This window comes from Myotis yumanensis, unplaced genomic scaffold, assembly GCF_028538775.1.
Source record: "Myotis yumanensis isolate MYYU_CA2020_CCGP unplaced genomic scaffold, mMyoYum1.0.hap1 SCAF_2, whole genome shotgun sequence".
Lineage (NCBI taxonomy): Eukaryota > Metazoa > Chordata > Mammalia > Chiroptera > Vespertilionidae > Myotis > Myotis yumanensis.
Genome location: NW_027223753.1, coordinates 28732667 through 28760605, shown reverse-complemented (window position 1 = coordinate 28760605; position 27939 = coordinate 28732667). Strand labels below are relative to the sequence as shown.

The window sequence follows — 27939 nt, the reverse complement described above, 5'->3', positions numbered from 1 at the left end:
CAGGTATTTGTAGATTGGTTGATCCAGGTTAATCCTTAGCTCTGAAACATTTACATCTGTAAGTAGCCTTCTTTTAGAGCTCTTCATTTTGCTTATATTTCTCTTAGTATGTTACCTGGCTCTCCTTCCATTCATGTGCTATGCATGTGAACATTTTTGGATATGTCTTATATGTATATATTTTAAATAAGTATAGCAGATATTTAAGCCTATCTTTGTTTCTTTCTCACTTCATCATAATCATACCATGTACTGAGATATTTCTACACAACCCTGTCTTTTCTACTGGATTACATCTCCTTTGGAGTAAGGAAAACAGAAACCAGACATACATTCTTTTTTTTTCTTTTTTTTAATTTCAGAGAGGAAAGGAGAGGGAGAGAGAGAAAATCATTGATTGGTTGCCTCTTGCACGCCCCACACTGGGGATCCAGTCCACAACCCGGGCATATGCCCTGACTGGGAATCAAATCGTGACCTCCTCGTTCATAGGTCAACGCTCAACCACTCACACCGGCCATGCCAGACCTACACTCTTAATTATTCAGACAAGCTGTCTCAGTGGGCAGTGGAAAGCCATGGAAGATTTTAGCCCTGAGAAGGTCAAGATCAGATTTGTGTAGGGAAGTGAAGGAATTGAAGGAAAGCATGGTGGAGGCAGGGAGGACTGGTGGCTGCGAGGGTGAGAGTTGGGGACCTGGCCTAAGGTGTGAGCAGCAGGGAGCAGAAGGAGCAGACCCATCTGCCCTACTGGTGGCTGCAGGAACCAGCCCTGGCGGCCCTGAGAGGGCTTCCTCTGACAGCAGGAGGAAGAGGCTGCAGAAGAGCCTGCGGGGGTCAGGGGCCCAGGGAAACGCTGCAGTGCCTGGCTGGGAAGGCGCTCTCTTCCCAGCTGCCTTCCCCCATTGCTCCCGGCTGTTCTGACAAGAGCAGAACAAGTTGCATCAGCAGGAGGCTGGCGGCTGCACACAGATGAGCTGGGTCCAGACTTGACTGAGGCAGGGACATTCCTGGAGGAGGAGGGATCCAACAAAGAATGCAGTCCACAGCTGGCCCTGAGGAGGGGTTTGACCATCCCGGGCGGTGTCACTGGCGGCTTTACAGGCCTCTGAGCTATGTCCTGTGGGTCAAGGGAGTGAGATGTGAGAGGCCTTGGGCCATATTTGATGAGGCCTTCTGGGGCAGGGCTGTGTCCTGGGGGCAGGCTGGGCAGTGTGGCCCAGCAGCAGGAAGGCCTCCAGTGCCCACCGCCCCCGCAGGGGCCCAGAGGGAGAATCTGGCTCCCCATTTGGATATGTCTGTTTGTGGACTGGCCTCCTCCTGGCACCTGGCATCGCCAACCACACCCTCCGCTTCACTCTCTTGGCTTCTGTGACACTCACTCATGACCATCGTAGGTATGATTTATTGAGCTCTTACTATATGCCAAATGTGGTATGTAATCTTCACAACTGTCTGGGAAGTAGGTCTTGTCATTCCTGTTATGTAGGAGGAACATGAAGCCTCAAGAAATTACAGGACGTGCCCAGGTCACACAGATGTGGGATCCAGGTGTGACCCAGGCTTTCCAGACTCCAGGACCCATGGTCTCCCCTGCACCATACACTCCCCAGTGCCTCTGACCTCTCTCTCTGTTTGTTTGTCCTCAGTCTCCTCTATCGGCCCCTCTGTGTCAACCTGCCCCTTACATGGTGGTGTTGACAGGATTCTGTTCAGGGTTCCCGTCTCTTCTCGCCCCATACCAGAGATTCTTCATCTCAAGTCAGCAGATGCCGTTGACTGCGGGGATTCTGTGACCTTCTCCAGTAGGGTGCACACTGTAATGTGTGTGTGCCTGTGTGTGTTTCTGAAAAAAGAAGCCATAGGAGACAGACTGAGGTTTTGTTAGTACTTGATTTTTTTTATTTTTTTATTTTTTTTTATGGCTGGGGAAACACGGAAATGCCCAAATCATATTGTGGTCCTACTTTCCCTTAAATTCCTGAAGGGGCTCTGCCTCAGGACAGTGACAGTTGGGGCAGATAAAATAGAAGCCCTGGGCTGTTCATTGCGCCGGTTCCCACTGCTCCAATGCAGGCTGACTGGGGCTTGAGACCCAAGCGCAAGCCCACTGAGCTCCCCGCACACCGTGAACGAGGCAGAGACCAGGATGCTGCTCCCAGGGGCAGGCTCGGCCTCCACGTACTCCCTGCCCAGGAACGGGTGCGGGTGGGAGAGGCAGAAGCTTTACCCTCCCCCCTGAAGCCTTTGTCAGATTCTCAGAGTGTAACCTCCTACAGTTTCACACGGTGGTTACATCCGGGAGTTTCGGCACTTGGGAAAAGCCGAGAGACATGGTTTCAGAGATGGCATCTCACGTCACGGAAATACCCAGGTTCTGAGGTTGGATCCAGCTCTGATTCTCCAGCTGTGTGTGCATCGTGGGCAGGTCTCTGTGAAACGGGGTGTGGGGCCCTTACCTTCGACTTCTGAGGGGGGAACAGCAGTGACGATAATATGTGTTATGGCAGAAAGAACACCCATCTTGGAGTCAGGACGCTGTGTTTGAATCTTGGCATCACCCTTGCATCACCTTGAACAGATTGCTTCATCTTGAGTCCGTACCTGTGAAGCTGGTGAAGGTTGATGAGATGTAAATAATGTCTGTGAAAACTAGCCTGGAGCCTGGCACACCCCCAGCTGTGCCCATTCCTGGCTCTCCCCCTCCCAAGCAGCCCCTGCGCTTTTTCCTCCTCAGGTGTGTGTGGGGCACGCATGGGCAGGAACCCCAGGTGGGGCACTGTTGGGGCCTGCCAGGCTCTGGAGAGGGGACAGGGGCTGTGCCTCACCTGGCACAGGCTGGCACTGCCATTCCTTTCGGTCCACATCTGGGCCTCCCAGGAGGGGCTTCTCCCCAGCTCTATCAGATCCAGGCCGTTTCTCTACCCTCCCCTTTCCTACTGGGTCCTGGTGTCCCTGTCTTTACCCCCTTGCACACGCACCTCTCCTGGACACAGAGGGAGACACAGGAGCAAGACAGACTGGAGGCTGCTCTCAGTCTCACAGGTGCTGGGACACAGGGAAGCTGCTCCAAGAGCCTACGCTGGGAGGACAGATAGACTTTACCAGAGAACGAGATGTTGCCGCAGAGGTGTGGCTGGAGCAGAGTCGGCCCACAGAAGGCAGTGGAAGATAAGCCGAAGGAGTCCTGACCAGTGGGGAGCTCTTTGTTGCTGCTGAGAGCAATGGAGGAGCCTCAGATGGACTTCATGCCCCCTTAACACTCACTGCCAGGGGCTGTGCTGGGCTACAGACATGGATCAGGTGTGAACCTCGGCCCTGCATGGCTTAGGGTCGAGATACACCGCTTACGATGGTGATGAAAACAGCCGATCAGGTGACTGTGAGCTGGCACTCAGCCCGAATTACCTAATTCCCACAACAGACCATAAGATAAATCCTGGTAGTATCCTGGTTTACTCATAGGAAATGGTGAGCTCCTTGCCCAGGGTCTCCCCACAGTGAGGGACTAGAGCTGAAGCTGCATCCAGTCCGTTCAGGCTCCTATAACAAAACACCACAGACTGGGTGGCTTATAAACAACTGACATTTGTGTCCACCATTCTGGAGGCTGGGAAGTCCAGGATCCTGGTGCTGGCAGAGGGTTTTTGCTGAGGGCTGCCTGGTTCCTAGACTGCCTTCTTTTTGGTATGTCCTCACTTGGTGGAAGGGGCAAGGGATCTCTCTGGGACCTCATTTATAAGGGCATGGATCCCACTCATGAGGGCTCCCCCCTCATGAACTAATCACTTCCTAAAGGCTCACCTAATACCACCACCTTGACTTTGGGGATGTAGGGAGAGGAGGGTTACCTTCAAACCATAGCAGATATAACTCTATATTCTATCACTTCCCAAAGGTTAGAGGTCATTCATGCCTTGGGAGGAATAGGGCCAGGAAAGACACGAGGAAGAAGGATATGCCGAGTCTTAAAAAATAAGTGGGTTGGATAGATGTGGGAAGGCCATTGGAGACAGAAGGAGCGGCACAGCGAAAGCATGGAGTCATGAGTTAGCAGGTGGGGACCTCAGGTGGGTGGAATGGAAACGAGTGGCAGACGGCTTACTGGCTGGGAAGCTCAGGTCTGTGGGCAGTGGTGATGTGATCTGCTTTGTACATAGAACGAGCATCTGGCAGAGAGAGGAAAGTGGTTTCGAGGCAGAGGCAGCCCATCCAGGCACTCATTACATGTTTGTTCGCTAAATGGATGGAGTTTAACAAATACTGTATGTTCCAGCCACTCGACTGGACTCTGGGCTCTGAGCAGGCAACAAGACAGATGCTGTAAATGGCCAGTTGTTAGAGTAGTCCCATTGGAAGATGATTAGACCTGAATTTCCGTGAAGCAGTGTGTTTGGGAGGAAGGGGTGGGTCTGTGGGGTTCTAAGAAGATAAAATCAAAAGAACCAGATGACCACTGGGACAGGGTGGGCTGGAGAGATGAAGACCCTGAAGTCGAATCTGAGGTTTCTGGTTCATTGGAGGGAGCACAGGAGGAGCAGGAGCAGATGTGGGGAAACAGGTTAAATACGTATGAACATCCCCGTGACAGAATCCTTAGGAAACATACATTTGATGTCTGTAACATTTATTTCAAGAGATGTATTGTTTAACCAAACCTCTGTTATACACTTTTGTATTTTTTTTTTCAGGTTTTTCACTCTTATAAATAACACTGTATTAAGCAGCTTTTTCAAAGGTCTTCGCCACACAGTCATCGGGTCTGAACAGCCTTGAAGCTTTTGTTTCATATTCAGATTGCAGTGTAGGCGAGTTCTACCTCAGCTCAGCACCGCAAGCTGAGAGACACACATAGGTGAACGCGAGCGCACACACACACACACACACACACAGGGTGGGGCAAAAGCAGGTTTACAATTGTGAGTACACAAAACGGAGTTTATTCTTGTATTATCATTTGTTAATGTATTTTCCATACAAACAACTGTAAACTTACTTTTGCCACACCCTGTATTTTAGAGGATAAAAATAGTATCTGGTTACACAAATGTGCATTTTTATCACTAATGAGTTTTTCATGCTTACTAACCTTATTTTATGTTTTTCCCATTTTGGGGGGTCTCGTTGACTTTTTATGAATTTTTTAAATATGTATTATTTATGACAATTTTTCCCACTTCTTTGTTTCCTTCCTAATTTTGCTTACTATATTTTTTATGAACCAAAGCACTAACAGTGTTTACAAAGTCAGAATTCATTGACCTTCTTCTTCATTTCTAATATTGCACTAATGTTTAGGAAGCTCAATGATAAAATATACATCTAAATTTTCTTTTCCTTTTCCTTTTAGCAGGAGAGGCAGTGAGTGGCTCTTTTTTTCCTAAGTAGCAAATTTTCAAACGTCACTTGCTGAGAAACTCGCCTTGTTCCCGCCGACGGTGCAGCTTCCCGTCATATAACCTAAGCGCGTGCATGCAGACTGACCTGCTTCTGGGCTGTCGTGGCTCATTGATCTTTGTGTTGATTCTTGGACATCTGTCAGTGCTTTAATCATTGCAGACTTATAATACACTCTCATATCTAATTTTTAAATGTATCTGTTAAAGATTTGGATGGGTTTTTAGAATCCTTTTGGTACATTTCAAAAAAAGAAATCCTGTTGGGATTTTTCTTAGAATTAAGTTAAGCCTACTTTAATCTGGGAGGAAGTGGCATTGTGTTAATATTCAGCCTTTTCATCCAAGATATGGCTTGTCTCCCATTTTTTTTCAAGTAATTTTTTAGATCTCTCAAAGGATTGCAGCTTTTTTTTTCCTTTTTACTACAGATCCCACATACTTAAGTTTATTGATCAGTATTTGATTAATTTTTTGTTTGGATTGCACATGGGATATCTTATATCTGGTGACTTTCCTATTGGAGTGCAGATCCTATTACTAAATTATTTTACCCATTGAGTTCATTGATTCTTTTAGGTTTTCTAGACAAATAACAAACTCCCTGCAAATAACAGGCTGGAGCCCCTGGCGTGGCGATGCCTCCAGTCTGAGGGCTGGTCTGTGAGTTCCTCCAGCAGTACGCAGGAGCCCAGTTGTAAGGGTGGTAAAGAGCGGATGCCAAGTTCAGGGCTTCCCTGGGCTGGGGCCATAGGGAGGCAGGGGGCAGGGAGTTGACTCATGAGAGAGTAGCTGAAGTGTATGCTTCAGGGTCTTGAACAGAAAGGCAGGGCTGAGGACTAGAGGGAGGGAGCGTGAGGAGGGGCAGTGGTGGCCTGGACTGCACACGGATGTCAGGTTTCAGAGCGGAAGCCGGTCCTGTATGGTCCTGAGATCACTGAGGGAGGAGTGGTCCCATCTTGCAGTTACGGGAACTGAAGCCCAGAGAGTTTGCCACGTGACCACCAGCTCTGGTCAGTGGCAGGACTGGGACTGGAGTGTTGTTCTGGGCCCCGTACTAGCTGACATTCTGTCTTTATTTTTCAGGTTCACTTTAGAACAGTTGACTGAGAGCCAGGAGAGACAACACAAGGGAAAGGAGGCGAGCCCAGCAGAGCAGATAGGAGAGAGGGCAGGCTCCTCCTGGGCCCCTGAGTAGCTGCGCAGGGTGGGGGCCAGCTGGGCCGTTGGGTTTTCCTGATGACCCAAGAACCCCCTCAGGCAGAGCAGCTCACCTGAGCGTCCCACACCCTCTGCTCTGCCGTGCAGCTCACTCTGGACCCTCATTACACACTGTGGCACCACCATTTGCTCACTGTTCCCACCACACACCCTTGTCTCTCACACACTCTGCGTCGCCAGCACACACCACATCCTCCCTCTGCCTGCTGTGTTTATCCCACCTGCCCCGGGTCCTCCAGTACCCTTCACGCCCCCCACCTTGTTTCTCGTTTGCCTTTGAGTCCCTGCCACTCACACAGTCCCCTCACAGCTGTGTGCCCAGCTCACGCCCAGCTGTGCTGTGTCCACAGAGTGCATCGGACGGCTTCTGGAAATCTGTGGCCACTCGAGTGCCCAAGGAGCCCCCTGAGATTCGTATCCTCAACCCGTATTTCATCCAGGAAGCTGCCTTCACCCTCATCGGACTGCCCTTCAACAATGGCCTCATGGGCCGCGGGGTGAGAGGCTAGGCCAGGAGAGGGTGGGGAACTGGGTCAGAAGGACCTTGGGAAGAAAGGACAGACGGACGGGAGGGGGTGAGAAGGGGGTGGGAGGAGGAATGGGAGGCGGGTGGTTCCAGTCCTCAGGAATGGAGCTCAGCTCTGGGAAGCTTAACTGAGGACCTCAGCCTCGCTCAGCCCTCCAGCTGAACTCTGCGCCTGCCCCTCCTCCAGAACATCCCGACCCTGGGCAGTGTGGCCGTGACCATGGCGCTGCATGGCTGTGATGAAGTGGCAGTCGCAGGCTTTGGCTATGACATGAGCACACCCAACGCACCCCTGCACTACTATGAGACCGTGCGCATGTCAGCCATCAAAGAGGTGAGGGGCTGGGTGGGCAGGGCCAACGGGGGGCACTTCCAGCACCGAGGACAGGCTCCGACTGTTCACCGTGAATGGTGACAAGATGAGCCAGCGGCTGCTCCGGCTGCCCAGAGCTCCAGGAAGGTGACTCTACCCAGCTAAGGAGGCCCATTTCTGCCTGCGGGCCTCTGACCACGAAGCATCCTCTGTGCCCCTCCCCAAGAACCCAGAACCCTTTCCCGTTTCCTTCCTGAACCTTCCCTCTCCAGCTCTCTCCCTGCCCTGGTCCTGCACCTGCCTCCTCCTTGCGGTTCCCCAGCCGTCATGCGCTAATCTTGGCAGCAGCTCAGAGCAACCCTCTCTACCTCAAGTCATCTTTCTCCCAGAGGACTCCTTGACCCCTCAGACAACCCACAGATATTGCCTCCAGGTCTCAGGACACCCCGTACCTCCTCCACCCTCCCCATGGCCAAGCCCTGAAGCTCATTATAACCCAGAATGACCTCCCAGGTGATCCATGTGCTCAGGCTCCTTAAAGTGGAAGAAGCCTTACAGGTCTCCCAGCCTGTCGCCACCTCCCGCATCTCTCCCTCACGGCAAGAGCTCACGAGGAAATCGGTCCCTCTTCCACCTTCACTTCTACCGCTAGCCTTGCCCTGGTCCCCGCCCAGAACCTGGACCTCTGGGGTTAGCACGTTGAGGAGCTTCTCTGCTGCACTGGTGTGGGGTCGCTGGAGGAACTCTCTCATAGTTCTCATCTCAGCTAGCCCTCATCCCTGCTCCCCAGTCCTCACACGCCCTTCTCCAGCCCCCTGCCCCTCCCGCGAGAACACGGCTGCAGTGGGGACTGTCCGCTCCTGCTGGGTGTCCCCTGTGCACTCCTCACTCCCACTTGGTCCTTCGCCTCGCGCAGTCTGGCTGCCCCTTCACTTGACACGACTCCCACCAAGGTCACCAGTGACTTACCTCAAGGCTCCAAATCCGATGGACACGTGGAAGTCCCACCTTTCCCGGTCTCTCAAACACCTGTGCTGACCTGACCACTCCTTCCTCTTGGAAACCCTCTCCTGCTGAGACTTCTGAGTCAGTCGCTTCTGATTCACCCGCCAGGCTCTCTCGTTCTCTTGCTCAGTGTCCTTGATTGCGGTCCACCCCTTAAGAACCAGCATCAGCCAGGGCTCCATCCCAGGCCGCCTCTCCTCACACTGCAGGTTCTCCGGGAGACTGCTGTCCCCAGCCATGGCTTCAGTCACCATCTGGACTGTCTGCGGCTCTTTGGGTTCGTTCAGGCTGCCTCCAGTAATGGGAGCTTATTTCGAGTTGATAAGAAAGACTTGGGAGTCTCCTGGGAAGTCAGAAACGGTCTTCCCCGGGCCTCCCGCTGCCAGGAATGGGATTCAGGAGTGGGAAGCGCCTCCTGGTCGGTTCCAGAACCGTCTTGCCCTCACCAGCGGCTCCTGCCTCCTCATTACCCCAACTCCGTTAGTCATCCAGCTCTGTCTCTCTTGATGTATCTTGTTGCTTCTTTGTCCCCTGCCAGCACCCACTCCAAACTCTTCTCACAGCTTTTACCTGCCCCCGGCGTCTGTTTACTTATACATTTGCTCTCTTACACAAATATTGTGAACACTGTCAAACATATTCATAAACGTAGAGAATAACATAATGAACTTCCATGTAAACTTGAGAGACGGTAGACGTAAGCAGTCACTGGATCATGAGGGGCTTTCTCTGCCATGGCGAGGAGTTTGGGCTTCGCTCTGAAGGCCGGAGGGAGCCACAGAGGCAGAAGCATTTTAAGCCGGGGATTAGCGGGTAGTGGGCTTACTGTGGCTGCAGCGTGAAATCGAGGCGTGAGGGCGGGACTAGAAACCAGTTAGCAGGCTGCCCAGCAGTCGAGGCAAGAGATGGCAAGACTCCTGACCCGGACACAGCGGAGAAATCCAGGCTGGAAATGTACATCTGTGAGTTGTGAGCACAACTGCATGTTCAGACACAGGCCAGGCGTGTGTGAAATTTCCCAGGGAGACGGTAGACTGGGAAGTGCAGGCAGTCGGCACCCTAGGAGCACCAACATTTAGTGACGGGGTGAGGGAGGAGGAGCAGACATGAGACAGAAAAAGAGCTGTCGGAAGGAAGGCTCTCTGAGAGTGGCTGCTGAGTGGGATGGACATCTGCCTCCAAAACCAGAGGTCCTGGTGAGGTTGGGGACACGGGACCAGAATCACACCTCAAGCCGTAGACAGTGCAGACAGCGTAGTGCCGAGGGCTCCGGTCATCTGTGCGCCTGCCCGGAGGAGGAGTTGAGAGAGCACCCAAGAGGTGGCATTGCCTGGGCAAGAGAGCTACACCCCAGGCAGACTATAAAAAATGAACACTGTCAAACATATTCATCAACACAGAGAATGATATAACGAACTTCCATGTAGCTGCCACCTGGCCCTCCACCCCCACCCCACCCCCCACCCCCAGTGATCAGCACACAGCCAGTGTTGTTTCATCTGTTTCTTCCTCGTACTTTTACTCCCCACTGATTACTTGGAAACAAGTCTCAGATATATCATTTCAGCCAAAAACATTTCAGTAAGTTTTTCAAAAAGATAAGGACTATTTTCTACTATCACAATACCACGATGACACCTAGAAAAATTAATAATTCCTTCATATCATCAAATATCCAGTCCTTTGCTGACCTTTCACTCCTCAGGGACTCCCCGGGGGCGCCCTTGAAGCTGATCTGTCAGACTGGTTACTTCTCCCTGGGGGTGGTGAAGGAGTGGGTAAGGGAAGAGCTGTATGAGTGTCTCCATTTGCTTGGATCCTGGCCCTGCCATTCCTCCAGGCCTCCGTCCTCTTACCTATAAAATCTGATTCCATTCGACACATACTTACTGAGCACCTGCTCTGTGCCAGATTGTCCCTGCCTTCAGAGGGGTGAGGCAGATGCTTGCATCTCTAAGAAATGAGGGCACATCACCCAGGGGTCTGCAACAGCAGGGGCAACGCGCTGAAGGCAGAGAGTATAGTGACAGGTTGGAGAGGGTTACTGGGTTAGAGTAAGGACCAGACAGGGCTGTAAGTCTCAGCACCGCTATCTCGCGCCTGTGGTATCGCTGTGCTGAGGCTCAGTGCGGACAGACGCAGCAGAGCAGTCGGGTGGGTACAAGCTCTGCACCCAACGGTGTGATGAATGCCCAAACCAGGCTATTGGCGTTCGTTCGTTCACTTAATCCTTTTTCTTTCTTTGAGAGACTTAGTCATCAAAGCTTCCTGATGAGGACTGGGGATTGGAAAGAACCTGAGCCTGGGTGCAGTCTCACCCAAGGAGAAGGCAGCATCTTCCCTGTAATTTCCACATTAACAGTGACATGGGCCTGTCGCCCTGTGGCCTCCGGGCTCCTCTGACCTGAGAGGCAGGATTTCGTCAGCGGCCCCCAGGCCTGGAGAAGTGGATTGCATCAGGCCAGAGAGTGACTAAGCCACCCCACCAGGCTCTTTTCAGCAGGTCCACCCCCAGGCCTGGGCAGGGCCTGGTGACTCACATTGCCAGTCCTCAGGGTACCTGGGACTTAGGTGCCCCAGACCTGCTGCTGGACAAGGAGGGTTGAAGTCTTTGCGAACACGGTTGGAAAGCCTGTACCTCCTAAGGTTACAAGAAGTTAGGAGGCAGTTCTGGGGAGGGAGGGGGTGAGCTGTGGCACAGAGCATCGGAGGGTGGTGGTCAGAACAGGGCACTGAACCCTGGGAGGTACCTGTTAGGGGGGCTGTGTCCTAGCAGCCACCAAGGCTGCCCTGCTGACCGCTTCTCCATCTCTCTCCTCCCAGTCCTGGACACACAATATTGAGCGGGAGAAAGAGTTTCTGCGGAAGCTGGTGAAAGCGCGCGTCATCACTGACCTAACCAGTGGCATCTGAGATGGGCCCGGCACATGGCACGGAGGTCCCAGCACTGCCACAAGCAGGCGGCAGCCACCGCCACCTGCCCACTTCGTTGGCCTTGGTCTGGCTCTGCCTGAGAGGCACAGGAGTGTTGAGACCCAGAGAAGGACAGTGCCAAGTGGCCCCAGGGGTGGCGAAGCCTTGGCAGGGCAGCCAGAGCTGTGTCTGCTCAGAGACCAGCACTCGGCCTCACTCTCAGCCTGGATCCTTGAAGCCAGAGCGCCAGGAGGCCGCTGGCCGTGCCCCGCAGGCCCAGCATGCCGGAGGTGGACGTTAGGCAGCAAGGCGGCTGCCGGAATTATTTCTCCAATCAGTGTTTGGTGTATTATCATTTTGTGAATTTGGGTGGGGGGTGGGGATAATTTATTTTTAAATAAGGTTGGAGATGTCAAGTTTGGTACACTTTCATGCAGAAAGAGGGCCCATCAGGCGGGGGTGCCGGTGGGCTCCCTGTAGAGTGGGAGTGCCATGACTAGCCTGTACTCTGCTCGAGAGCTGCAGGGAGCTGGGCGGGAGCTCATGCCAGCCCCCTGCAGCTCATGACATTGCTTGGTCTTTCTTGGGGAGAAGATGGGATACTCGCACATACCAGCTGCCCACTGTCCACAGGGAAACCCCAGAGCCATTCTTTAAGCCAACAAGACAGCCCCTGGGCTAGAGCAGAGAGAACTCAGAGCTCAGGAGGTGAGGCCTGGCCCAGCCCGGCCCAGCCCGAAGGGAATGGCCCCTCCCCAGCTGCTACTGATCCACAGGACAGTGCCCAGGCCTGGACTGACCAACTTGGCAGCTGTTCTGGGTTTCAGCAGGACTGCCAGGTCCTTGGGTTCTGCCTTGAGCCTGGACCAGAGGGAAGTGAGGCTTACGGGCCTCACCCAGGCTGCGGCAGCCATCCTGGGCAGCCATCATGGAAGCAATAAAGCTCTTCCCTGAGCCTGGCCTCCGCTTGCTTTCTCTTTCCTGCAAGAAACAGGAACCTGGGGCCTCAGCAACTATGCTAAACCCAAGGGTCATCTCTTCAGCTCAGATTCCTGGGTTCCTTTCACTTCGGTGCCAACTGCAGGCCCAGGGGCATTCTGGAGCCTCTCTCCTCCCACACAGTCCTGCACCCTCTTTGCCTGAAAAGAAGTAGACCAGGGGCCTCAGGGCCTGCCCAAAGGGCAGAGGATTGAAGCCCATGGTTCCAGGACAGTGCCTCTGGGTCCCACAGCCCCACCACTGCAGGGACAGGTTCCTGCAAGTACAGGAAAGATACCCTGCTGAGCCCCCAACACACAGAAGCCCACAGACCTCACCCATTCCTGGCACCCCCAGCTGAGCCTGCAAAGGGCTGTCCTACCCCCACCTGAGCACACAGGCACACCCTCTCTCCTCTGCCCCCTCTTCTCTCTCTGAACAGGAAGGCACAGCCCAGCTCTAGGCACTCTGGCGACTATTAGGAAGGATGTCTCTTCCCACCTCACCCCTTAGAGCCCTGGAATCTGGCCCCTGACCCTTCCCTAGAATCCCCATGCAGGCCTGAGCATGGGCCCAGCACAGGCCAGCAGCTGAGACCATGGAGTGAGCTTCCGGCCAGAGCTGCCACCTTGGCTGGGACCCTTGCCTCTCACCTGCCATCCCCATCCACTCCGCCGCCTTCCCACGTGTACCCTTACTGCTGTGGTTTGTTCTCAGGCAGGAGCCTCCTCCACTGAGGGGAAAGCAAGGCCCTGACTAAGGGACAGGCAAAACCAGAAACTCCCTCAGATCTGCTGGGCGGCTGCGAAGCACTCCAATGCACGTCGTATTCTGTGTGAATGGTGCCCCCTAGAGTTGTACAGGGCATAGGCAGCACGCCTGCAAGCCACAGCCAGGGCTGATAAAGCCCCAGGGAAGCCACCCAACTGGGCAGCGAGTTGTGAGAGGCAGTAGACAGTGGAGCTGCTCACCACCTGGCCTCCTGCCCCTCAGGGGTCCTCAGGCCCGCAGACAGCCCCCACACCACCCGCAGTTCTCTGCAGTCTGGCTTGTAGCCTCCCCCTGTGCACAGAAACTGCTCTCAGGAAAGCAGTGGTCTCAGCCCTGTCTGGCACCAGAAACACCTGTGCGGACTTGGAAACCAGCACATGCGCACACCAAGGTTCTGAGGCAGGGCTGGGGTGGAGCCCGGAGGCGGGCAGTTTTAAGAGGTCCCACGGGTGTTCTAACGCATGGCCGGGCCATAGCTGGTCCGCACACACTCCCTGAGCACTCGCATTTCCACCCACGGTTTCCAATTGTCGGTCCACAGTTCCCGAAGTGCCCTCTCCAGCCCAGCTCCCTCCACTCCACTCCAGGCTGCAAATTCAGCAGCATCCTGAACGTTTCCAGGAGGAGAATCCGCAGGTCCTCCTGGCTCAGCATGCCCATCACTGACCTGAGCTCCGGCCCTCCCCCAGGGAGTTCTCCTGCCAGAATGCATCCCCTCCACCTGGTCACCCGGCCTGCAGCATGCCCGTGCCTGCCCTCCCTCAGCCCATCAGTCAGGCACCAGCTGTGATCCAGAAAGACCCGTGCAGTACCCCCTCACTCTCTCCGCCACTCTGCTTCCCACTCACTCCCTCAGAGCCTCCTGACATCTCCACCCCTCTTCTCCAAACCGCCCTCCCCACCGCAGCAGTCAGAGAATGTAAGTCTGATGCACCACTATTCTGCCTGAAACCCTCCCGTGGTCCCCAGTGTCATCGGGATAAAGTCCAGCCTCGCGGGTATGACACAGCATCTGGCCTTTCCTTACCTCTGTGCATGTTACTCACCCTACTTCCACCCCACCTGCCAACTTGCCATAATTAGGCTTCTGAAATACTATCCCCCAGCTCATGAGCACATGAAATACTCCTCCTCCGTGAACCGCCCCCCCCCCCCCGCCCCTTCTTCAGCACTGGGCACCCACTCCTAGCGGCAGTGTTTACAGGTGTGTCTCTACTCCAAGTCCCAGGCTGCCAGGGTGAAGGGTGGTGGGGCGGCTGGAGCAGGGTCAGACTTGGAAGCCCCAGCACAGGGCCTGGCCCACCCAAGGAGTTCCGCGGGTCTGCTGAAGGAAGAAACTAGCAGTGGACCAGAGAGCAGAGAGCAGTCACTGCAGGGTGGTCAGCCAGGGCCCTGAGACGGCGCCAACTGGAGGGCCCGTGGCCCAAGGCTGGGACTATCCTGTCTCCTCCCTCTCCCGCCCTCGGCCCGGCCTCCCAACTCCCTACTTCGCGTGTCTATAAACTGAACGCCCACTTTCCTCGCCTCTCCGCCGCTCAAGTTCTCCACGCTGTGTCCTGGGTTTTCCACTTCCCAGTGTCCTCCCCTTCACCTTGGGGGACTTAGCTGAGCCAGGGGGGGGACCGGATCCCAGCGGGTGGAGCAACCAGGTGAACCCTGAAAGGTAGGGCGGGGCGGGGGCGCTTGGGCCCCACCCCGGGATCCGGTGACGCCGGGACTGGAATTTGACACCGGTCGGCGGCAGGCATGAGGCTGCTGAGGGATGGAGTTGGGCCCGGCCCCCAGACACGGCCCACGGGCTCCACGAGCAGCAGGTCCCTCGGGCCCCAGCCCTCGCTGCATCCTGGACCCAGAGCCCTGCACTTGAGGTAAGCCGGCTGTTGGCCCAGCCTCATTCCAGCCCTGGAGTTAGGGGGAGCGGGCAGGAGCGTCCCCACCACTCTCTCACATCCTCCCTCTCCTGGGCCCAGTGCGCAGATCTTTGCCCCTCCCAGCCTCCTCAGTCCCTCTGGTCGCTTCAGGGACTGTGCTAGCCCTGCCAACCCACTGTAATGTGAGGCTCCTGCTGCCGCTACTGGGTGCAGACTGGCTGCCAAGGCCACGCTTTTGGCTAAAAGAGGCACCGCCAGGTGCATAGCCCTGGGCATGAGCCTTTCAGCTGCGGGGACAGTCCAGCACTGGTCCCAAGGACGGTGCCTAGAAGAACAGGGTGCAGGACCCTCATGGTGAGTCTCTGGCTGCAGATGGAAAGGCAAAGGCTGGGGGACCGAGTGGCCCCAAACCACCAGGAGGGAGAGAGGGGCTAGCTGCCCTCAAGACACCTGCTCCTGGGGTCCCCCTAGCACAGGAGGTCCTGACGGCTGGCTTGCCTGGCTTTCCCTCGAGCAGTGAGAAAAGTCACTGGCCCGGGCCCTCCGTGGCCCTATTCAGTTAGTCGAACACACCTGGACCTGAGATGGACCACACCAGGAAGGCCCGTGGAGGTCTGACCCACAGACATGCAGGTGACAGTTGAAACCCAACAGCAGGCCAGCTAGTGGGGCCCCAAGGGTGTTGGGGTTCAGGAAATCTGGTGGGGCTCAGGAAGGCCAGCTGGGCTCAGGAAAGATGGCTCATGCAGGAAACTTCTAAGAGTGGGGCCAGCTGTTAGATCCACAGGAAAGTGGAAGGAAGGGGGACAGACCTGGACCGGCGCTCGGGGCAGCTCAGCTCTCAGACCAGGCTGGTGTGGAGCTTGGCTGGCCCTCCTGGGAGTTGCTCAGGCCTGAGTCTGGCTGAGGGTAGGGAAAAGCCCACCCCACTTTGAGTCTGCATGCTTGACAGATGCTGCCCCCTGGTGGCCATAGGGAACCATGGCCCAGGCCCCAGGTTCTTAGAGGGCCCATCTGCTGGCTCTTGAAGGACATCTGTGATCAAAAGAGAGAACTCATGTGGCTCTGGGTCCAAAGATCACAGAGGAACAAGGTTCGGCAGCATTGGGTGGGCAGCACAGGCTGGGGCCTGAACCTCACTATCATAAGAAAACTTGGACCAACCAGCAAGCACCCTAAATTCTTCAGGCCACAGCTGCTTCTTGTATGGCATGGAGAGGAAGCTGTCTGGGGGACCAAGGAGGTCCAGCTACTCCCTTCTGGCAGCTCCAGCCCTGCAGCAGGAAGGCTGGGGAGGGGGGTGGGATATTTCCAAATACCCCCTCCCCCAGCTGTGTGGGTCTAGCCTTGTGACCTTAACTTGTTGACCTTCTCTGAGCTCATTTGGAAAATGGGGATTATACCATTTACCTCATGGAGTTGTAAGGACAGAGAGCGAAGAGAGAACAGGTGCAAAGCACCAACACAGAGTTAAGTTCCTGATGCAGCTACTTCTCCTGGGTTGAGTCCACCCATCCAACCCCTTGTTCCTCACCTGGGGAAACTGAAATGGAGGGATGACCTTCTCAAAGATAACTCATCTCTCAATGTTCCAAGCTGCCTCAAGAAGAGGGTGGGGGAACAAGTCGACTAGGCTGATGGGAGATCCTGGTATTGACAGAGATGGAGCCTGGACGTGGAGGCCCTTCTGTGCTGCCCCGCTGGCCCCCGCCTAGGCGGCAGGTGAGTGGTTCTCCCAACGACTCCCACCTGGTATTGAGGGAGGTGGCTTGATCCGGGAGGGAGAGCCGGGTTTGCCCTGGGCAGGAGTCAGAAGTGAAAAGGAAAGTGGTCAGGGAGGCACCAGGAGCGTGGAGCAGTGGTTCTCAACCTTCCTAATGCCGCGACCCTTTAATACACTTCCTCATGTTGTGGTGACCCCCAACCATAAAATTATTTTCGTTGCTACTTCGTAACTGTAATGTTGCTACTGTTATGAATCGTAAGGTAAATATCTGATATGCAGGATGTATTTTCATTGTTACAAATTGAACATAATTAAAGCATAGTGATTAATCACAAAAACAATATGTAATTATATATGTGGTTTCCGAGGGTCGTAGGCGACCCCTGTGAAAGGGTCGTCCGACCCCCAAAGGGGTCTCGACCCACAGGTTGAGAACCGCTGGTGTGGAGGCAGGTTGATGCCCTCAGGTGATTTCTCCTCTTGGCTCCCTTAGGCAGCCGACTCCAACCTAACCCCTTCCCGACTCTCCCCACCCAACTAGAAGCCCCGCTCTGAGCTCTGCGGCCCCAGCCCTTCCTGGGCTCCCTCCATCCTGAGACACCCGGGTGCCCTCTTCCTCCCTGAGGCTCCACCTTGTCTCTCTGCGCAGCCTGCCCTGTGGCCAGCGCTGGCCACTCTGGTGCTGCTGAGCAGTGTTGCTGAGGCCTCCCTGGGCCTCGCGCCCCGCAGCCCCGCCGCCCTTGAAGGCCCCGCGCCGGCCCCGGCGCCCCCCGCCGGCCACCTGACCGGTAAGTGAGAGGGCAGGGGGCGGGGTGGCTGCGGGGCGGCCCGGGATCCCGCGCACGCATGACTCCGTCTCTTCCTAGGTGGCCGCGCTTCCCGTTTCTGCGGCGGAAGAGCCCGGCGGCCGCCCCCCAGGCCGTCCCGGCCCGCGCCCCCGCCGCCCGCGCCCTCGCCCGCGCCCTCCCGCGGCGGCCGGGCCGCGCGTGCCTGGGTCCGAGGTGTCCGCGCGAGCCGGGAGAGCCGCGCGCGGGCCGTGGGGGAGCGGGGCTGCCGCCTGCGCTCGCAGCTGGTGCCGGTGGGCGCGCTCGGCCTGGGCCACAGCTCCGACGAGCTGGTGCGTTTCGGCTTCTGCAGCGGTTCTTGCCGGCGCGCGCGCTCCCAGCACGACCTCAGCCTCGCCAACCTGCTGCGCAAGGGGGCCCTGCAGCTGCCTCCCGGCTCCGGGCCGGTCAGGCAGCCCTGCTGCCGACCCACGCGCTACGAGGCTGTCTCCTTCATGGATGTCAACAGCACCTGGAGGACCGTGGACCGGCTCTCAGCCACTGCCTGCGACTGCGTGGGCTGAGAGCTCTCTCCAAGGATTTGCGGATGGCACCCTGACATGGGGACTCTTCCTGCCTGGAAGGGACCACGGGCCTCAACCAGAGATGGACACCAGAGGCCTCAGCCGGGCTGGTGATGGGCATCAGCCCTGGAGGATGAGGGACGACAGTCCTCACCTTGCTAGTGCCAGCCCTACAGACACCAGAGACCTCGGCTACGGAGACCTTAGGACTGCTTCGCACAGACTCTGGCACTGAGCGGCCACGGAGCCAGGACTCCTCCTCTGGAGAACCCAGCAGAGTGTGCAGTCGCAGCCTCCGCCCAGGCCTGGGGGGACAGAATGGGAGGCGACACACTGCAGTCGCATTGCTGAAGTGCCTATGGTGGAGCGGCCTGGGACTCACTCCTGGGACCTGGACCCCTATTTATTATTTCTAAGTTATTTATTTACTTCTGTGGTTTGTCAGATCCTTTCCTGGGCAGTGGGGGCTGGATGGGTAGAAGCAGCTGGCTGGAGATCATGCCCCGACCTTCCCACTCACAACTGCAGGCTGACTCGGCAATCCCAGGCCTGGCCATCCGGGATCTCCAGCTGCTTCCTCTCACCAGCAGCTCTGGGACGTGGGGCCATGGCACGCAGAGTGGGTGGCCAAGGTTCTCTCACCAGTCCTGGCAGGCTGGCTTACAACCCCTTGCACAGTCCCCAGCACTTGGGGCTTGGGGCACCTGGTAGAGAAAGCCCTACCCTTGTGACCTCGGGCATCCTGGGGGCCTTGCTTCATGGGTAACGATACAGAAAACCACACATTTCCACACCCCAGGCACGGATCAGTGCCCTACCCTCAGGGCACTCTGGCAGGAGTATCCACTGCCTCTCATTGCAGATGGTCCAGTATGGCGAGCTCACCACCCACCTTGCATGAAGCAATCCAGGGCAAGAGAGCATCTGAAAAGGCCAGTGGGAAGCTAGGTTGGGGGGACGAAGCACAGAGCATCAAAGGGCTAGGAATGCAGGAAAAGACTGAGGGCCCCGAGAGGGACCTGCATCTTGGGTGATGAACAAGAACATTCATTTATTCATTCTACAAATATTTATTAAGTATCTCTCCTATGTCAGACACTGGGTAGACATCAGGGACACAGAAGAGAAGGGGCCATGATCTCTGCCCTAAGGTTAAACCAGGAGAGACTGACATTAAATAATTACATAGATAAGTATTTAAATGCAGTTTGGCAAAGAGTATGAGAGGGGACAAGAAGCTAAGAGTCACACACCTTCTTCGGGAAGGGGAAGAGGTTAATGCGGACCCTGGCCTTCCACACTGTCCCTGAGTCACCTCCAAAAAGGCAGTGCAGTCCCTCTGAGCGTCTCTGCATGTCCTACAAAACCTTGTTTCCTGGGTCCTATTCGTTTGTCCTGGATGGTTTTCTCCTTTGGGGATATGATGGGGGCGTGTATTTGGAAAGGATGCTGAGTCTGAGGAACCATGGGACACCCAGAGGGGCGGTCAGGAGGCAGTGGGCTATGCTGGTCTGGGACTGAGGAGGGAGATTTGGGCTGGAGGCCGTTTGGGCAGCTGTGAACACAGGCAGTTGCTGCAGTCAGGGTGCACGAGAGCACATGAGAGTGAGGCGGGTTCCGGGTGCACGAGAGCATCATGAGAGTGAGGCGGGTCCGGGTGGGATCCCGGGTCCGGGTGGGATCCCTCCGGCATTGGACACTGCTGACCAACATTGCTTCCAGACTGCCCACGTGCCTGCCTGCTTCGGCACAGGGGCCCCTTTGGCCAGCGTGAGGAGCTGGCAAGAGCTCTCTCTGAGGGCTGTGCTCATTCTGGGTCAAGGAGGAGAAAGCTGTGCTTCCACTCTTCTGTGTTCACTGCCCCAGTTCTAGGTGCTCCCCAAACGTTGGTGCTCTCTTGCTACCCTCACACACCCCCTTGGCCCCTTTACCTCCAAACTGATTCAGGATCCTCAGTCTCCAAACACCCTTGCAACTCCCAACCCCCCGCAAATAAAATGGCACTAGTGCCATACAGTTTACACACACCTCCTTGGCCCTGGTTGAGGGTAAAGGGGGACATCCTGTTAATTCCAGGGTCAGTGGGGCCAGGGAGCCCTGCTGGAAAGACTTGAACGCTTGGCCTAGTTCCCATATCCCCCACCCCCCGCCCCTCAGTGCCACTTAAGGAGACAGACTAAAGCCATCTCTGACAATGCTCACAGCAAGAGGCAGGTGTGAACTCAAGCCAAAGGTGCTGGCTCTCAACATCCCCAAATTGCCAGTTCTTGAGGGAGTAGGGTCCCCCCAACTCAAGGCTGCATTGTGGACACCAGGGAGATTGTACCCAACATCTCACAAAATCCCAGATGAAATGGCAACATCTCCAAGAGGAACATTCCCACAGAGCTAGTCTCAGTTTGCAGCTCTCCACAACTCAAATCCCTCTTTTAAACAAGACACAAAATAATAAAGCCATTTTCCCCAAAGAAAACAAGAGCTGCACTTCTTTTCATACAACTTAGCAGAGGGCACCTGGCACATGACCTCACCAGGCAGAGAACTTCCATCCCGGGCCACAGGTGGCTTTAGTGTCTCCATTTTCTTTTCTTTTTTTTCTTTTTTTTTGCTAAAAGTATTACAAAGGGTATTACATAAGTGTCCTCCCCCCCCCCCCCGCCCTTGACAATCCCCTGCCCTCCCTTACCCCCCAGTGTCTTATGTCCATTAGTTATGCTTATATGCATGCATACAAGTCCTTCGGTTGATCTCTTTAGTGACTCCATTTTCAACTGTAGTCTTTGTTTTACATTCAAAACGACATGGCCCATTTGAGTGGCCCTCCCAGAACAACGGTATGGAACGCTGAACCTTGATTCTTGAATGAAATAAATCTAGAGGACAGGTTTTTTTTATTGCTAAAAGTATTACAAAGGGTATTACATATGTATCCTTCCCCCCTCCCCCCGCCCCACCCTTGACAATCCCCTGGCCTCCCTTACCCCCCAGTGTCTTATGTTAGAGGACAGTTTTGGGTGCTCCCTGAAGTGGAGAAACAGTCACGTCAAAGAGGTCTGTAGTTTTCTGTCTTACAAGAGGTAGTGACTTGATACCCTTTGGAGGAGACCTGCAGTCGATCAATGATTCCCTCTCATCACTGATGTTTCTATCTGTCTCTCCCTCTCCCTTCCTCACTGAAATCAGTAAAAATATATTTTTAAAAAACATTCCTGCCCTAACCGGTTTGGCTTAGTGGATAGAGTATCGGCCTGCGCACTGAAGGGTCACAGGTTCGATTCCAATCAACGGCATGTACCTTGGTTACAGGCACATCCCCAGTAGGGAGTGTGCAGGAGGCAGCAGGTTAATGTTTCTCTCTCATCAATGTTTCTAACTCTCTATCCCTCTCCCTTCCTCTCTGTAAAAAATCAATAAGAATATATGTTAAAAAAATTCCCCAAATTAGGAGTCCATGGCCCTTGAGGTGTCATACTCTGTTCTAGATACTATCATTAATGTCCTCCTGTAGCTAAAATAATTCCTCCATCTGTAGTCAGGACTCCATATCAGGGCACTCGGTCTCAATTATTTACAAGCTTCCCCATTCTTCAACCTTTTAAAATTGAATATCTCCTTTCCCTCTTAATTTAAACCTGCTCAAATATAACACAGCATTAAATAAAACTGACACCGTGAAAGTATATATATATATACTGTCCTTCACCAAAAGAGCTCTTGCTGGGGTCACCAGTGACCTCAACATTACTAAACCCAATGGCTGCTTCTCAGCCTTGTCCTCTGAACTCTCAGAAGTACTCAAATTTGTCATCCCTCCTTGAAAACCTGTCTTCCATCGACTGTCTTGATCCCATACTCTCTTTTTCTTCTATCCCTCCAGCTGCTCATTCTCAGACTACGCTTGGGCTTCTTTTCCTCTCTCTGCCTCTCAAGTGTTCCTCGAGGCTTTGATACAGGCCTTCCTCGCTTCCCATTCTACTCTCTCCCTGAGCAACATTATCTACCCCCATGATCTCAGTTACCACTTCCGTGCCGATGGTGGATACATTATATCTCCAGCCTGGACCTTTCTCCTGAGCTCTAAGTCCATGTTTCCGATACTTCTGTCTGAATATCCTCTGAAAACTCAACCTTAAGATCTTTGTCCTTGAAATCTTCTGTTCTCTCCTTCAGATTCACTCTCCACACTTTTCTACACATTCATGATATTCCCTGCTCTACAGCTTCCAAACCTCCTCCAGTGCTCCCCTGTGTGTGAATGGCACCAACTTCCATTCACTGACACAAGCCAGACACCTGGGAAACATCCTAGACTCCTTGAGCTCGGTCACTTCCCACTAGCCCTCAGATCTTTAGATTTCACAAGACCATCCTCTATTATGTTGAAGCCTTTATGATTTGGGGAATGGTTTCTTGCTCATCCTCCTGTCTGGTCTGTTTCCAGTCTCAACCCTGTAGCCAGAGAAGTCACTATTTTTTTTTTTTTTTTTACCATTAATTGAGCACTAACTGTAATGCATTGGGCTAGTTATGGGAATTCAGAGGTCAGCCAGAAACATGTTCTGCCATTAAGGAGACCATAGTTGGAGGTGGAGGAAGGGTGTTAAGCTTGGCAAATTAAAATATAGGACATCTTGTTAAACTTGAACTTCAGATAAACAATTAAAACTTTTTAAAATAAGTGTGCCTCCTGCAATAGATTATATTCAAATTTAACTGAGTATCCTGTATTTTTTCTGGAAACCCTAGGTGACGGTAAACAGGTAAACAAAAAAAGTGCAACTAACCATCATAAGTCCCCCAATGGAAGTATGACTAGGGTAATGTAAGTCAGGGTGGGCAAGGATTCTACCTGAAAGAGGACGAAGAGCCACAGAAGTCTTCATGGAGTAGAGTAGGTGGCACTTGAACCAAGCCTTGAAAAATTAAATATTTGCACAAGGTGGATGAGGGACATTGGGCCTTCACTGGTTATCCTTCATCGCCTCATTGCCTCTCAGCTATAAATTCACCCTTTTCACTGACCATGCCCTGTCTACCAAGGTCTGGATCTCAGCCTTGGACAGGGGTATGGATGAGGGCCTTCCTTATCTCTTGACTCAGCCCCAAGATTCTACTGCTCCTAAATTCTTTAGAGTTCTTTTCACTCCTTACCAGCCAATCCCTCTTTACCTCAATGCCCTGTTACAGTTCAAAATTCTTATATTAAACTGTCCCATGCCCTAGCCGGCTTGGCTCAGTGGATAGAGCATCAACCTTCGGACTGAAGGGTCCCAGGCTCAATTCTGGCCAAGGGCACATGCCTGGGTTGCAGGCTCCATCCCCAGCGGGGGGGGGTGGGGGGGGGGTGGGGGGGGTGGGTGGTGCAGGAGGCAGCCAATCAATGATTCTCTCTCATCATTGAAGTTTCTATCTCTCTCTCTTTCTCCCTTCCTCTCTGAAATCAATAAAGAAATATATTTTTTTTAAAAAACTGTCCCTGTATACTTACTGGGTGGTTTCTCCTGATTGGCCCCAACCTGACACAAGCCTTCTCAGTAGAGGCAGTAGCATGGACAAAGGCAGGGAAATGTGGCACAGCCTGGCGTGTCCCAGGATAGCCAGCAGTTTCATACAGAATTGGAGTAAGGCCCTCATCGAGACAAAAAGGCTGAGAGATTGTGAAGGACCTTGCATGCTATACTAAGGAGCTTGGACTTTGTCCTGAGAGGAGCCCCTGAAGGCTTTTAAGTGGGATGGGCTAGAGATGTGTTTCAGATGGATCATTGGCTGCTGTGTCTGATATGAACTAGAAGGTGCAAGACAGTGGACACCACTTACTGCTGCTACAATGAAAACTGTTCAGGAAACAAATGCTGGTCTTGATCTAGAGCAGAAGCAGTGTGGAAGGACAGAAGAGATGTGAGACACAATGAACCGGACTTGGTGATGGACTGGTTGTGAGGGCTTGATGAAAGGGAGAGTTTCCAAGGCTCTCGCTTGGGTGGCTGGTAAGGAACTTAGGGGATGTAGTATTTTTAGCATGTGATGGGAGTAAGGTGGGAGGGGGAGGTCATGAGTTCAACTTGAGGTGTCTAGGACACCTTCAGAGGGCAAGGAACCTGGTGGCAGCTGGATATGAGGGTTGGGAACTCAGAAAAGTCTGGGCAAGAGAGACCTGGGCATCACAGCTCAAAGCCAAAGGAGTAGTGAGATATTGATGAAGAAGAGGAGAAGCAGAGGACAAAGCCTGGAGAACCCACATTTAAGGAACAGGGAGAGGAAGAGGGGCAAGCCTGTGAAGGAGACCAAAAAGAGCATCAGAGTAGTAGAAAAGAAAAAAAACAGAACAGGGGGAAGGAGCGGTCAACAGGGCCAAATGCAGCAGAAAAATCAAGTCACACAAGGACTGAAACTGCCTATTGGGTTTTCTTACAACATGGTGGCCTAGGGACTCAGGCTAACCTTCTTGCTGAAAACAACTAAAAATATTAGACAAAATATATATTTAAAAAGTTTAATGCATCTATGAACTGGCAAACACAAGAAATATTCAGGCTAATAATCTATACTAATAATAGAGGAATATGCAAATTGTCCAGGACACCATCACAGTAACAGTAATGACCAAACAGCAGGCTGCATGGGTGACCAGGCCAGTAGGGGGGGCAGTTGGGGGCGAACAGGCCGGTGGGGGGGGGGGGGCAGTGAGGGGCGACCAGGCCGGCAGGGTGGGCAGTGAGGGGCAACCAGGCCGGCGGAGGTGGGGGGTGTGGAGGGCAGTTGGGGGCAACCAGGCTGGCAGGGGATGGCAGTTGGGGGCAACCAGGACGGCAGGGGGGGCAGTTAGGGGTGATCAGGCAGGCACACAGGTGAGCAGTTAGGAGCCTGCTATCCTGGATTGTGAGAGGGATGTCCTGGGGATCGGGCCTAAGCCAGCAGTCGGATGTCCTCCCGAGGGGTCCCAGATTGGAGAGGGTGCAGGCTGGGCTGAGGGGACCCCCCCTCCTGTGCAGGAATTTCATGCACCGGGCCTCTAGTAATAATAAGTGAAAGTAGGAAGCTTAGTAGTTGGTTTTCACCTTGAGGGCATGTTTTTTTTTCTTAGATAAAAAATATTTAATCTACCTTCCCTGTACATTATTGATGTGCTAATTAATATGCAATATGACAATACAGTGAGGGCATGTTTCTTACCTGGTGAACCTGAGCATTGGCTTGTGAGGGCTCCTGAGCTTATGGCATCTACCCAGAAACTTCTCCATAAGGCCAGGACCCCAAAGGCCATACCCACACTCAAGGATGAAATAGAAATAAATCGGCCACTCCTCTACCTAACCTCCCTCCCTCCCTCAAACCTGGGGACTACAGAGAAAATTGCCTTTATTTCACCTTGGTGTTAAGTGGAAGCGGAGAAACCTTCCCTGAGAATGCTTAACTACAAGCACTCCTTATTTGGTTTTGCAGACCAAATTCACACTATTTTGGAAGGCTGAAAAACTTCAAACTGAGAAGTTAATTTGTCATAGATAACAGCTTTAGAATGCTCTCTCCTGAATCTGAGGACCCGTCCCAGGGTTGTCACAGGTTCTGGCTCCTATATATCCTACTCTTGTCCCTTAGAAGAACCCGTGTCATTCTCCACTTGGCTCTAAGTCAGTGGTTCTCAACCTTCCTAATGCCGTGACCCTTTAATATAGTTTCTCATGTTGTGGTGACCCCCAATTTCATTGTTACAAACTGAACATAATTAAAGCATAGTGATTAATCACAAAGACAATATGTAATTATATATGTGTTTTCCGATGGTCTTAGGTGACCCCTGTGAAAGGGTCATTCGACTGCCAAAGGGGTCGCGACCCACAGGTTGAGAACCACTGCTCTAAGTTATCCTGGAATGCTATCCACATCTTAGATGTCCCTTTTGGTCTGGCACCCCAAAGTATCCCTAACATCCCCAGGCCTATTTTCAATTGTCCTAGTTGGCGTCTGTGAAACATGTTCAGGAGCCATTGTTAATGAGATTGGCATTTTTCTCTCCAGGGGAGCCCCCAGGGATGAGGAGAGTCCTGGATTGGAAGCAGGAAGAAAACTAACATTAACCTAATTGTCGCCTTTAGGTTCAGCCCTATTCATATACCATCTCAGTTTTTCCTTCACTGGAGGAATTACTGTTCTCATTTTTATTTTTATTTGGGAGAGAGAGAGAGAGAGAGAGAGAGAGAGAGAGAGAGAGAGAGATATTTGTTGTTCCACTTATTTACGCATTCATTGGTTGATTCCTGACCAAGGATTGAATTCATAACCTTGGTGTATTGGGATGACACTCTATCAGCGGTTCTCAACCTGTGGGTCGAGACCCCTTTGGCGGTCGAACGACCCTTTCACAGGGGTTGCCTAAGACCATCCTGCATATCAGATATTTACATTACGATTCATAACAGTAGCAACATTACAGTTATGAAGTAGCAATGAAAATAATTTTATGGTTGGGTCACAACATGAGGAATTATATTTAAAGGGCCAGAAGGTTGAGAACCACTAACTAATTAAGCTACTCAGCCAGGGCTTGTTGTCAATCTTTTAAAGTGAGTTTCAGAAGAAGTCAAGGTCTATGGCTAGAAAGAGGCAAAGACGGGTTTTGAACATAGGCCCAAGTCTTGTAACCCTCCCCCTCGGCCCCCTTCTGGCACAGTGAAATCTCTAGTCCGCATCAGAGCCATGGCATTTCACAGCCCTAGGCACAGACCTGGAATCAGTTACTTTATTTTGGCCTTCCTGTTTCCTCCTTCCAAATCTCCCCTACTTCTACTCTTTCCTCCTTCAATTTATCCTACATACTACAGGTAGACTTTTCTAAAATGCAAATTCAGTCATCAACGCCCAGTTGAAATCCCATGACTGTTTCATATTGCATTTAGGATAAAGTCTAAACTCATTCAAATGCCTACTGCTCCCAACTTGTCTTTCCTACCTCACCTGTTACTCATCCCTCCCTCATCCTCACCTCACCTATAGCCCCTTAGACCAGTGGTTCTCAACCTTCCTAATGCCGCGACCCTTTAATACAGTTCCTCATGTTGTGATGACCCCCAATTTCATTGTTACAAATTGAACATAATTAAAGCACAGTGATTAATCACAAAAACAATATGTAATTATATATGTGTTTTCCGATGGTCTTAGGCAACCCCTGTGAAAGGGTCGTTCGACCGCCAAAGGGGTCGCGACCCACAGGTTGAGAACCGCTGCCTTAGACTGAACACAAATTACTAGCTGTACTTTAAACATTTTCTTGATAAAGATTTGTTGTGACTGGATTCCACCTGGACCTTGCTTACCCGCTAATTGAGCACCTCCTCCCCCATTCAAGTTTCTCCTCCTCAGGGAAGCCTTCCTCTGCCTTCTCAGGCCTAGGTGGCTATTGCCAATGCTATTTTCCTCCATTGAACACAGGTATAGAGGTCCTCTCCACTAGCCCCCTCCGAGGTAGCTGGCAAGAGTTAATAAAAGGATAAGTGATGCCCTGGCTGGTGTGGCTCAGTTGGTTGGCTGTCGTGCAGTGCACCAAGAAGTTGCTGGTTTGATTCCCGGCCAGGGCACATGCCAAGGTTGCTGGCTCTATCCCCGATAGGGGGCGTGCAGGAGGCCGCCTATCGATGTTTCACTCTCACATCGATGTTTCTTCTCTCTCCCTCTCTCCTCCTCTCTCTTTCTCTCTCTCTCAAATCAATAAAAAAATTTTTTTTAAAGGAAAAAGGACAAGTGGTAAAGAAAAGGGACTGCTGGGGTCTGCCCCTGAGCATATCTATTGGTGATCTCTGATACCCTGAGTGTCCAGGGCCAAGATGAGCTCCACTTTCCCCAACCTGTTTCCTCATCTGAAAATGGTGCA

At 53.0% G+C, this 27939-nt stretch overlaps 2 protein-coding genes and 1 long non-coding RNA gene across 7 annotated transcripts in view; 2 read left to right on the top strand and 1 right to left on the bottom strand.

Moving 5' to 3' along the window:
* The window catches only part of ST3GAL3 (ST3 beta-galactoside alpha-2,3-sialyltransferase 3), a 175381-nt gene extending 163048 nt beyond the window's left edge, over nucleotides 1-12333 (top strand). For both annotated transcript variants that reach the window (XM_070404942.1, XM_070404941.1), the window contains 3 exons: nucleotides 6968-7114; nucleotides 7331-7477; nucleotides 11285-12333. In XM_070404942.1, coding sequence (XP_070261043.1) covers nucleotides 6968-7114; nucleotides 7331-7477; nucleotides 11285-11374 — 384 coding nt within the window. In that variant the 3' untranslated portion in view covers nucleotides 11375-12333. The remainder of the gene's footprint in view (nucleotides 1-6967; nucleotides 7115-7330; nucleotides 7478-11284) is intronic.
* Nucleotides 358-9839, bottom strand: LOC139003283 (uncharacterized). 2 transcript variants are annotated; one of them, XR_011470231.1, is made up of 4 exons: nucleotides 8426-9839; nucleotides 2460-2612; nucleotides 1689-1846; nucleotides 358-1120 (listed from the first exon to the last, which is right to left on the bottom strand). It is a non-coding gene; the product is annotated as an uncharacterized lncRNA (long non-coding RNA). The 2 variants fall into 2 exon arrangements; XR_011470232.1 differs by having other exon boundaries at nucleotides 1743-1846.
* Nucleotides 12334-14373: 2040 nt separating the features above from the next.
* Nucleotides 14374-18496, top strand: ARTN (artemin). Of its 3 annotated transcripts, none has more exons than XM_070403268.1 (4): nucleotides 14374-14991; nucleotides 16655-16716; nucleotides 17370-17508; nucleotides 17587-18496. In XM_070403268.1, exons 2-4 carry the CDS (start codon nucleotides 16657-16659, stop codon nucleotides 18066-18068), a joined length of 681 nt encoding a protein of 226 aa, XP_070259369.1. In that variant the 5' UTR covers nucleotides 14374-14991; nucleotides 16655-16656; the 3' UTR covers nucleotides 18069-18496. The 3 variants fall into 3 exon arrangements, with proteins under 3 accessions (XP_070259369.1, XP_070259367.1, XP_070259368.1); XM_070403266.1 differs by having other exon boundaries at nucleotides 16591-16716; XM_070403267.1 differs by lacking the exon at nucleotides 14374-14991 and having other exon boundaries at nucleotides 16305-16716.
* Nucleotides 18497-27939: the final 9443 nt, after the last annotated feature.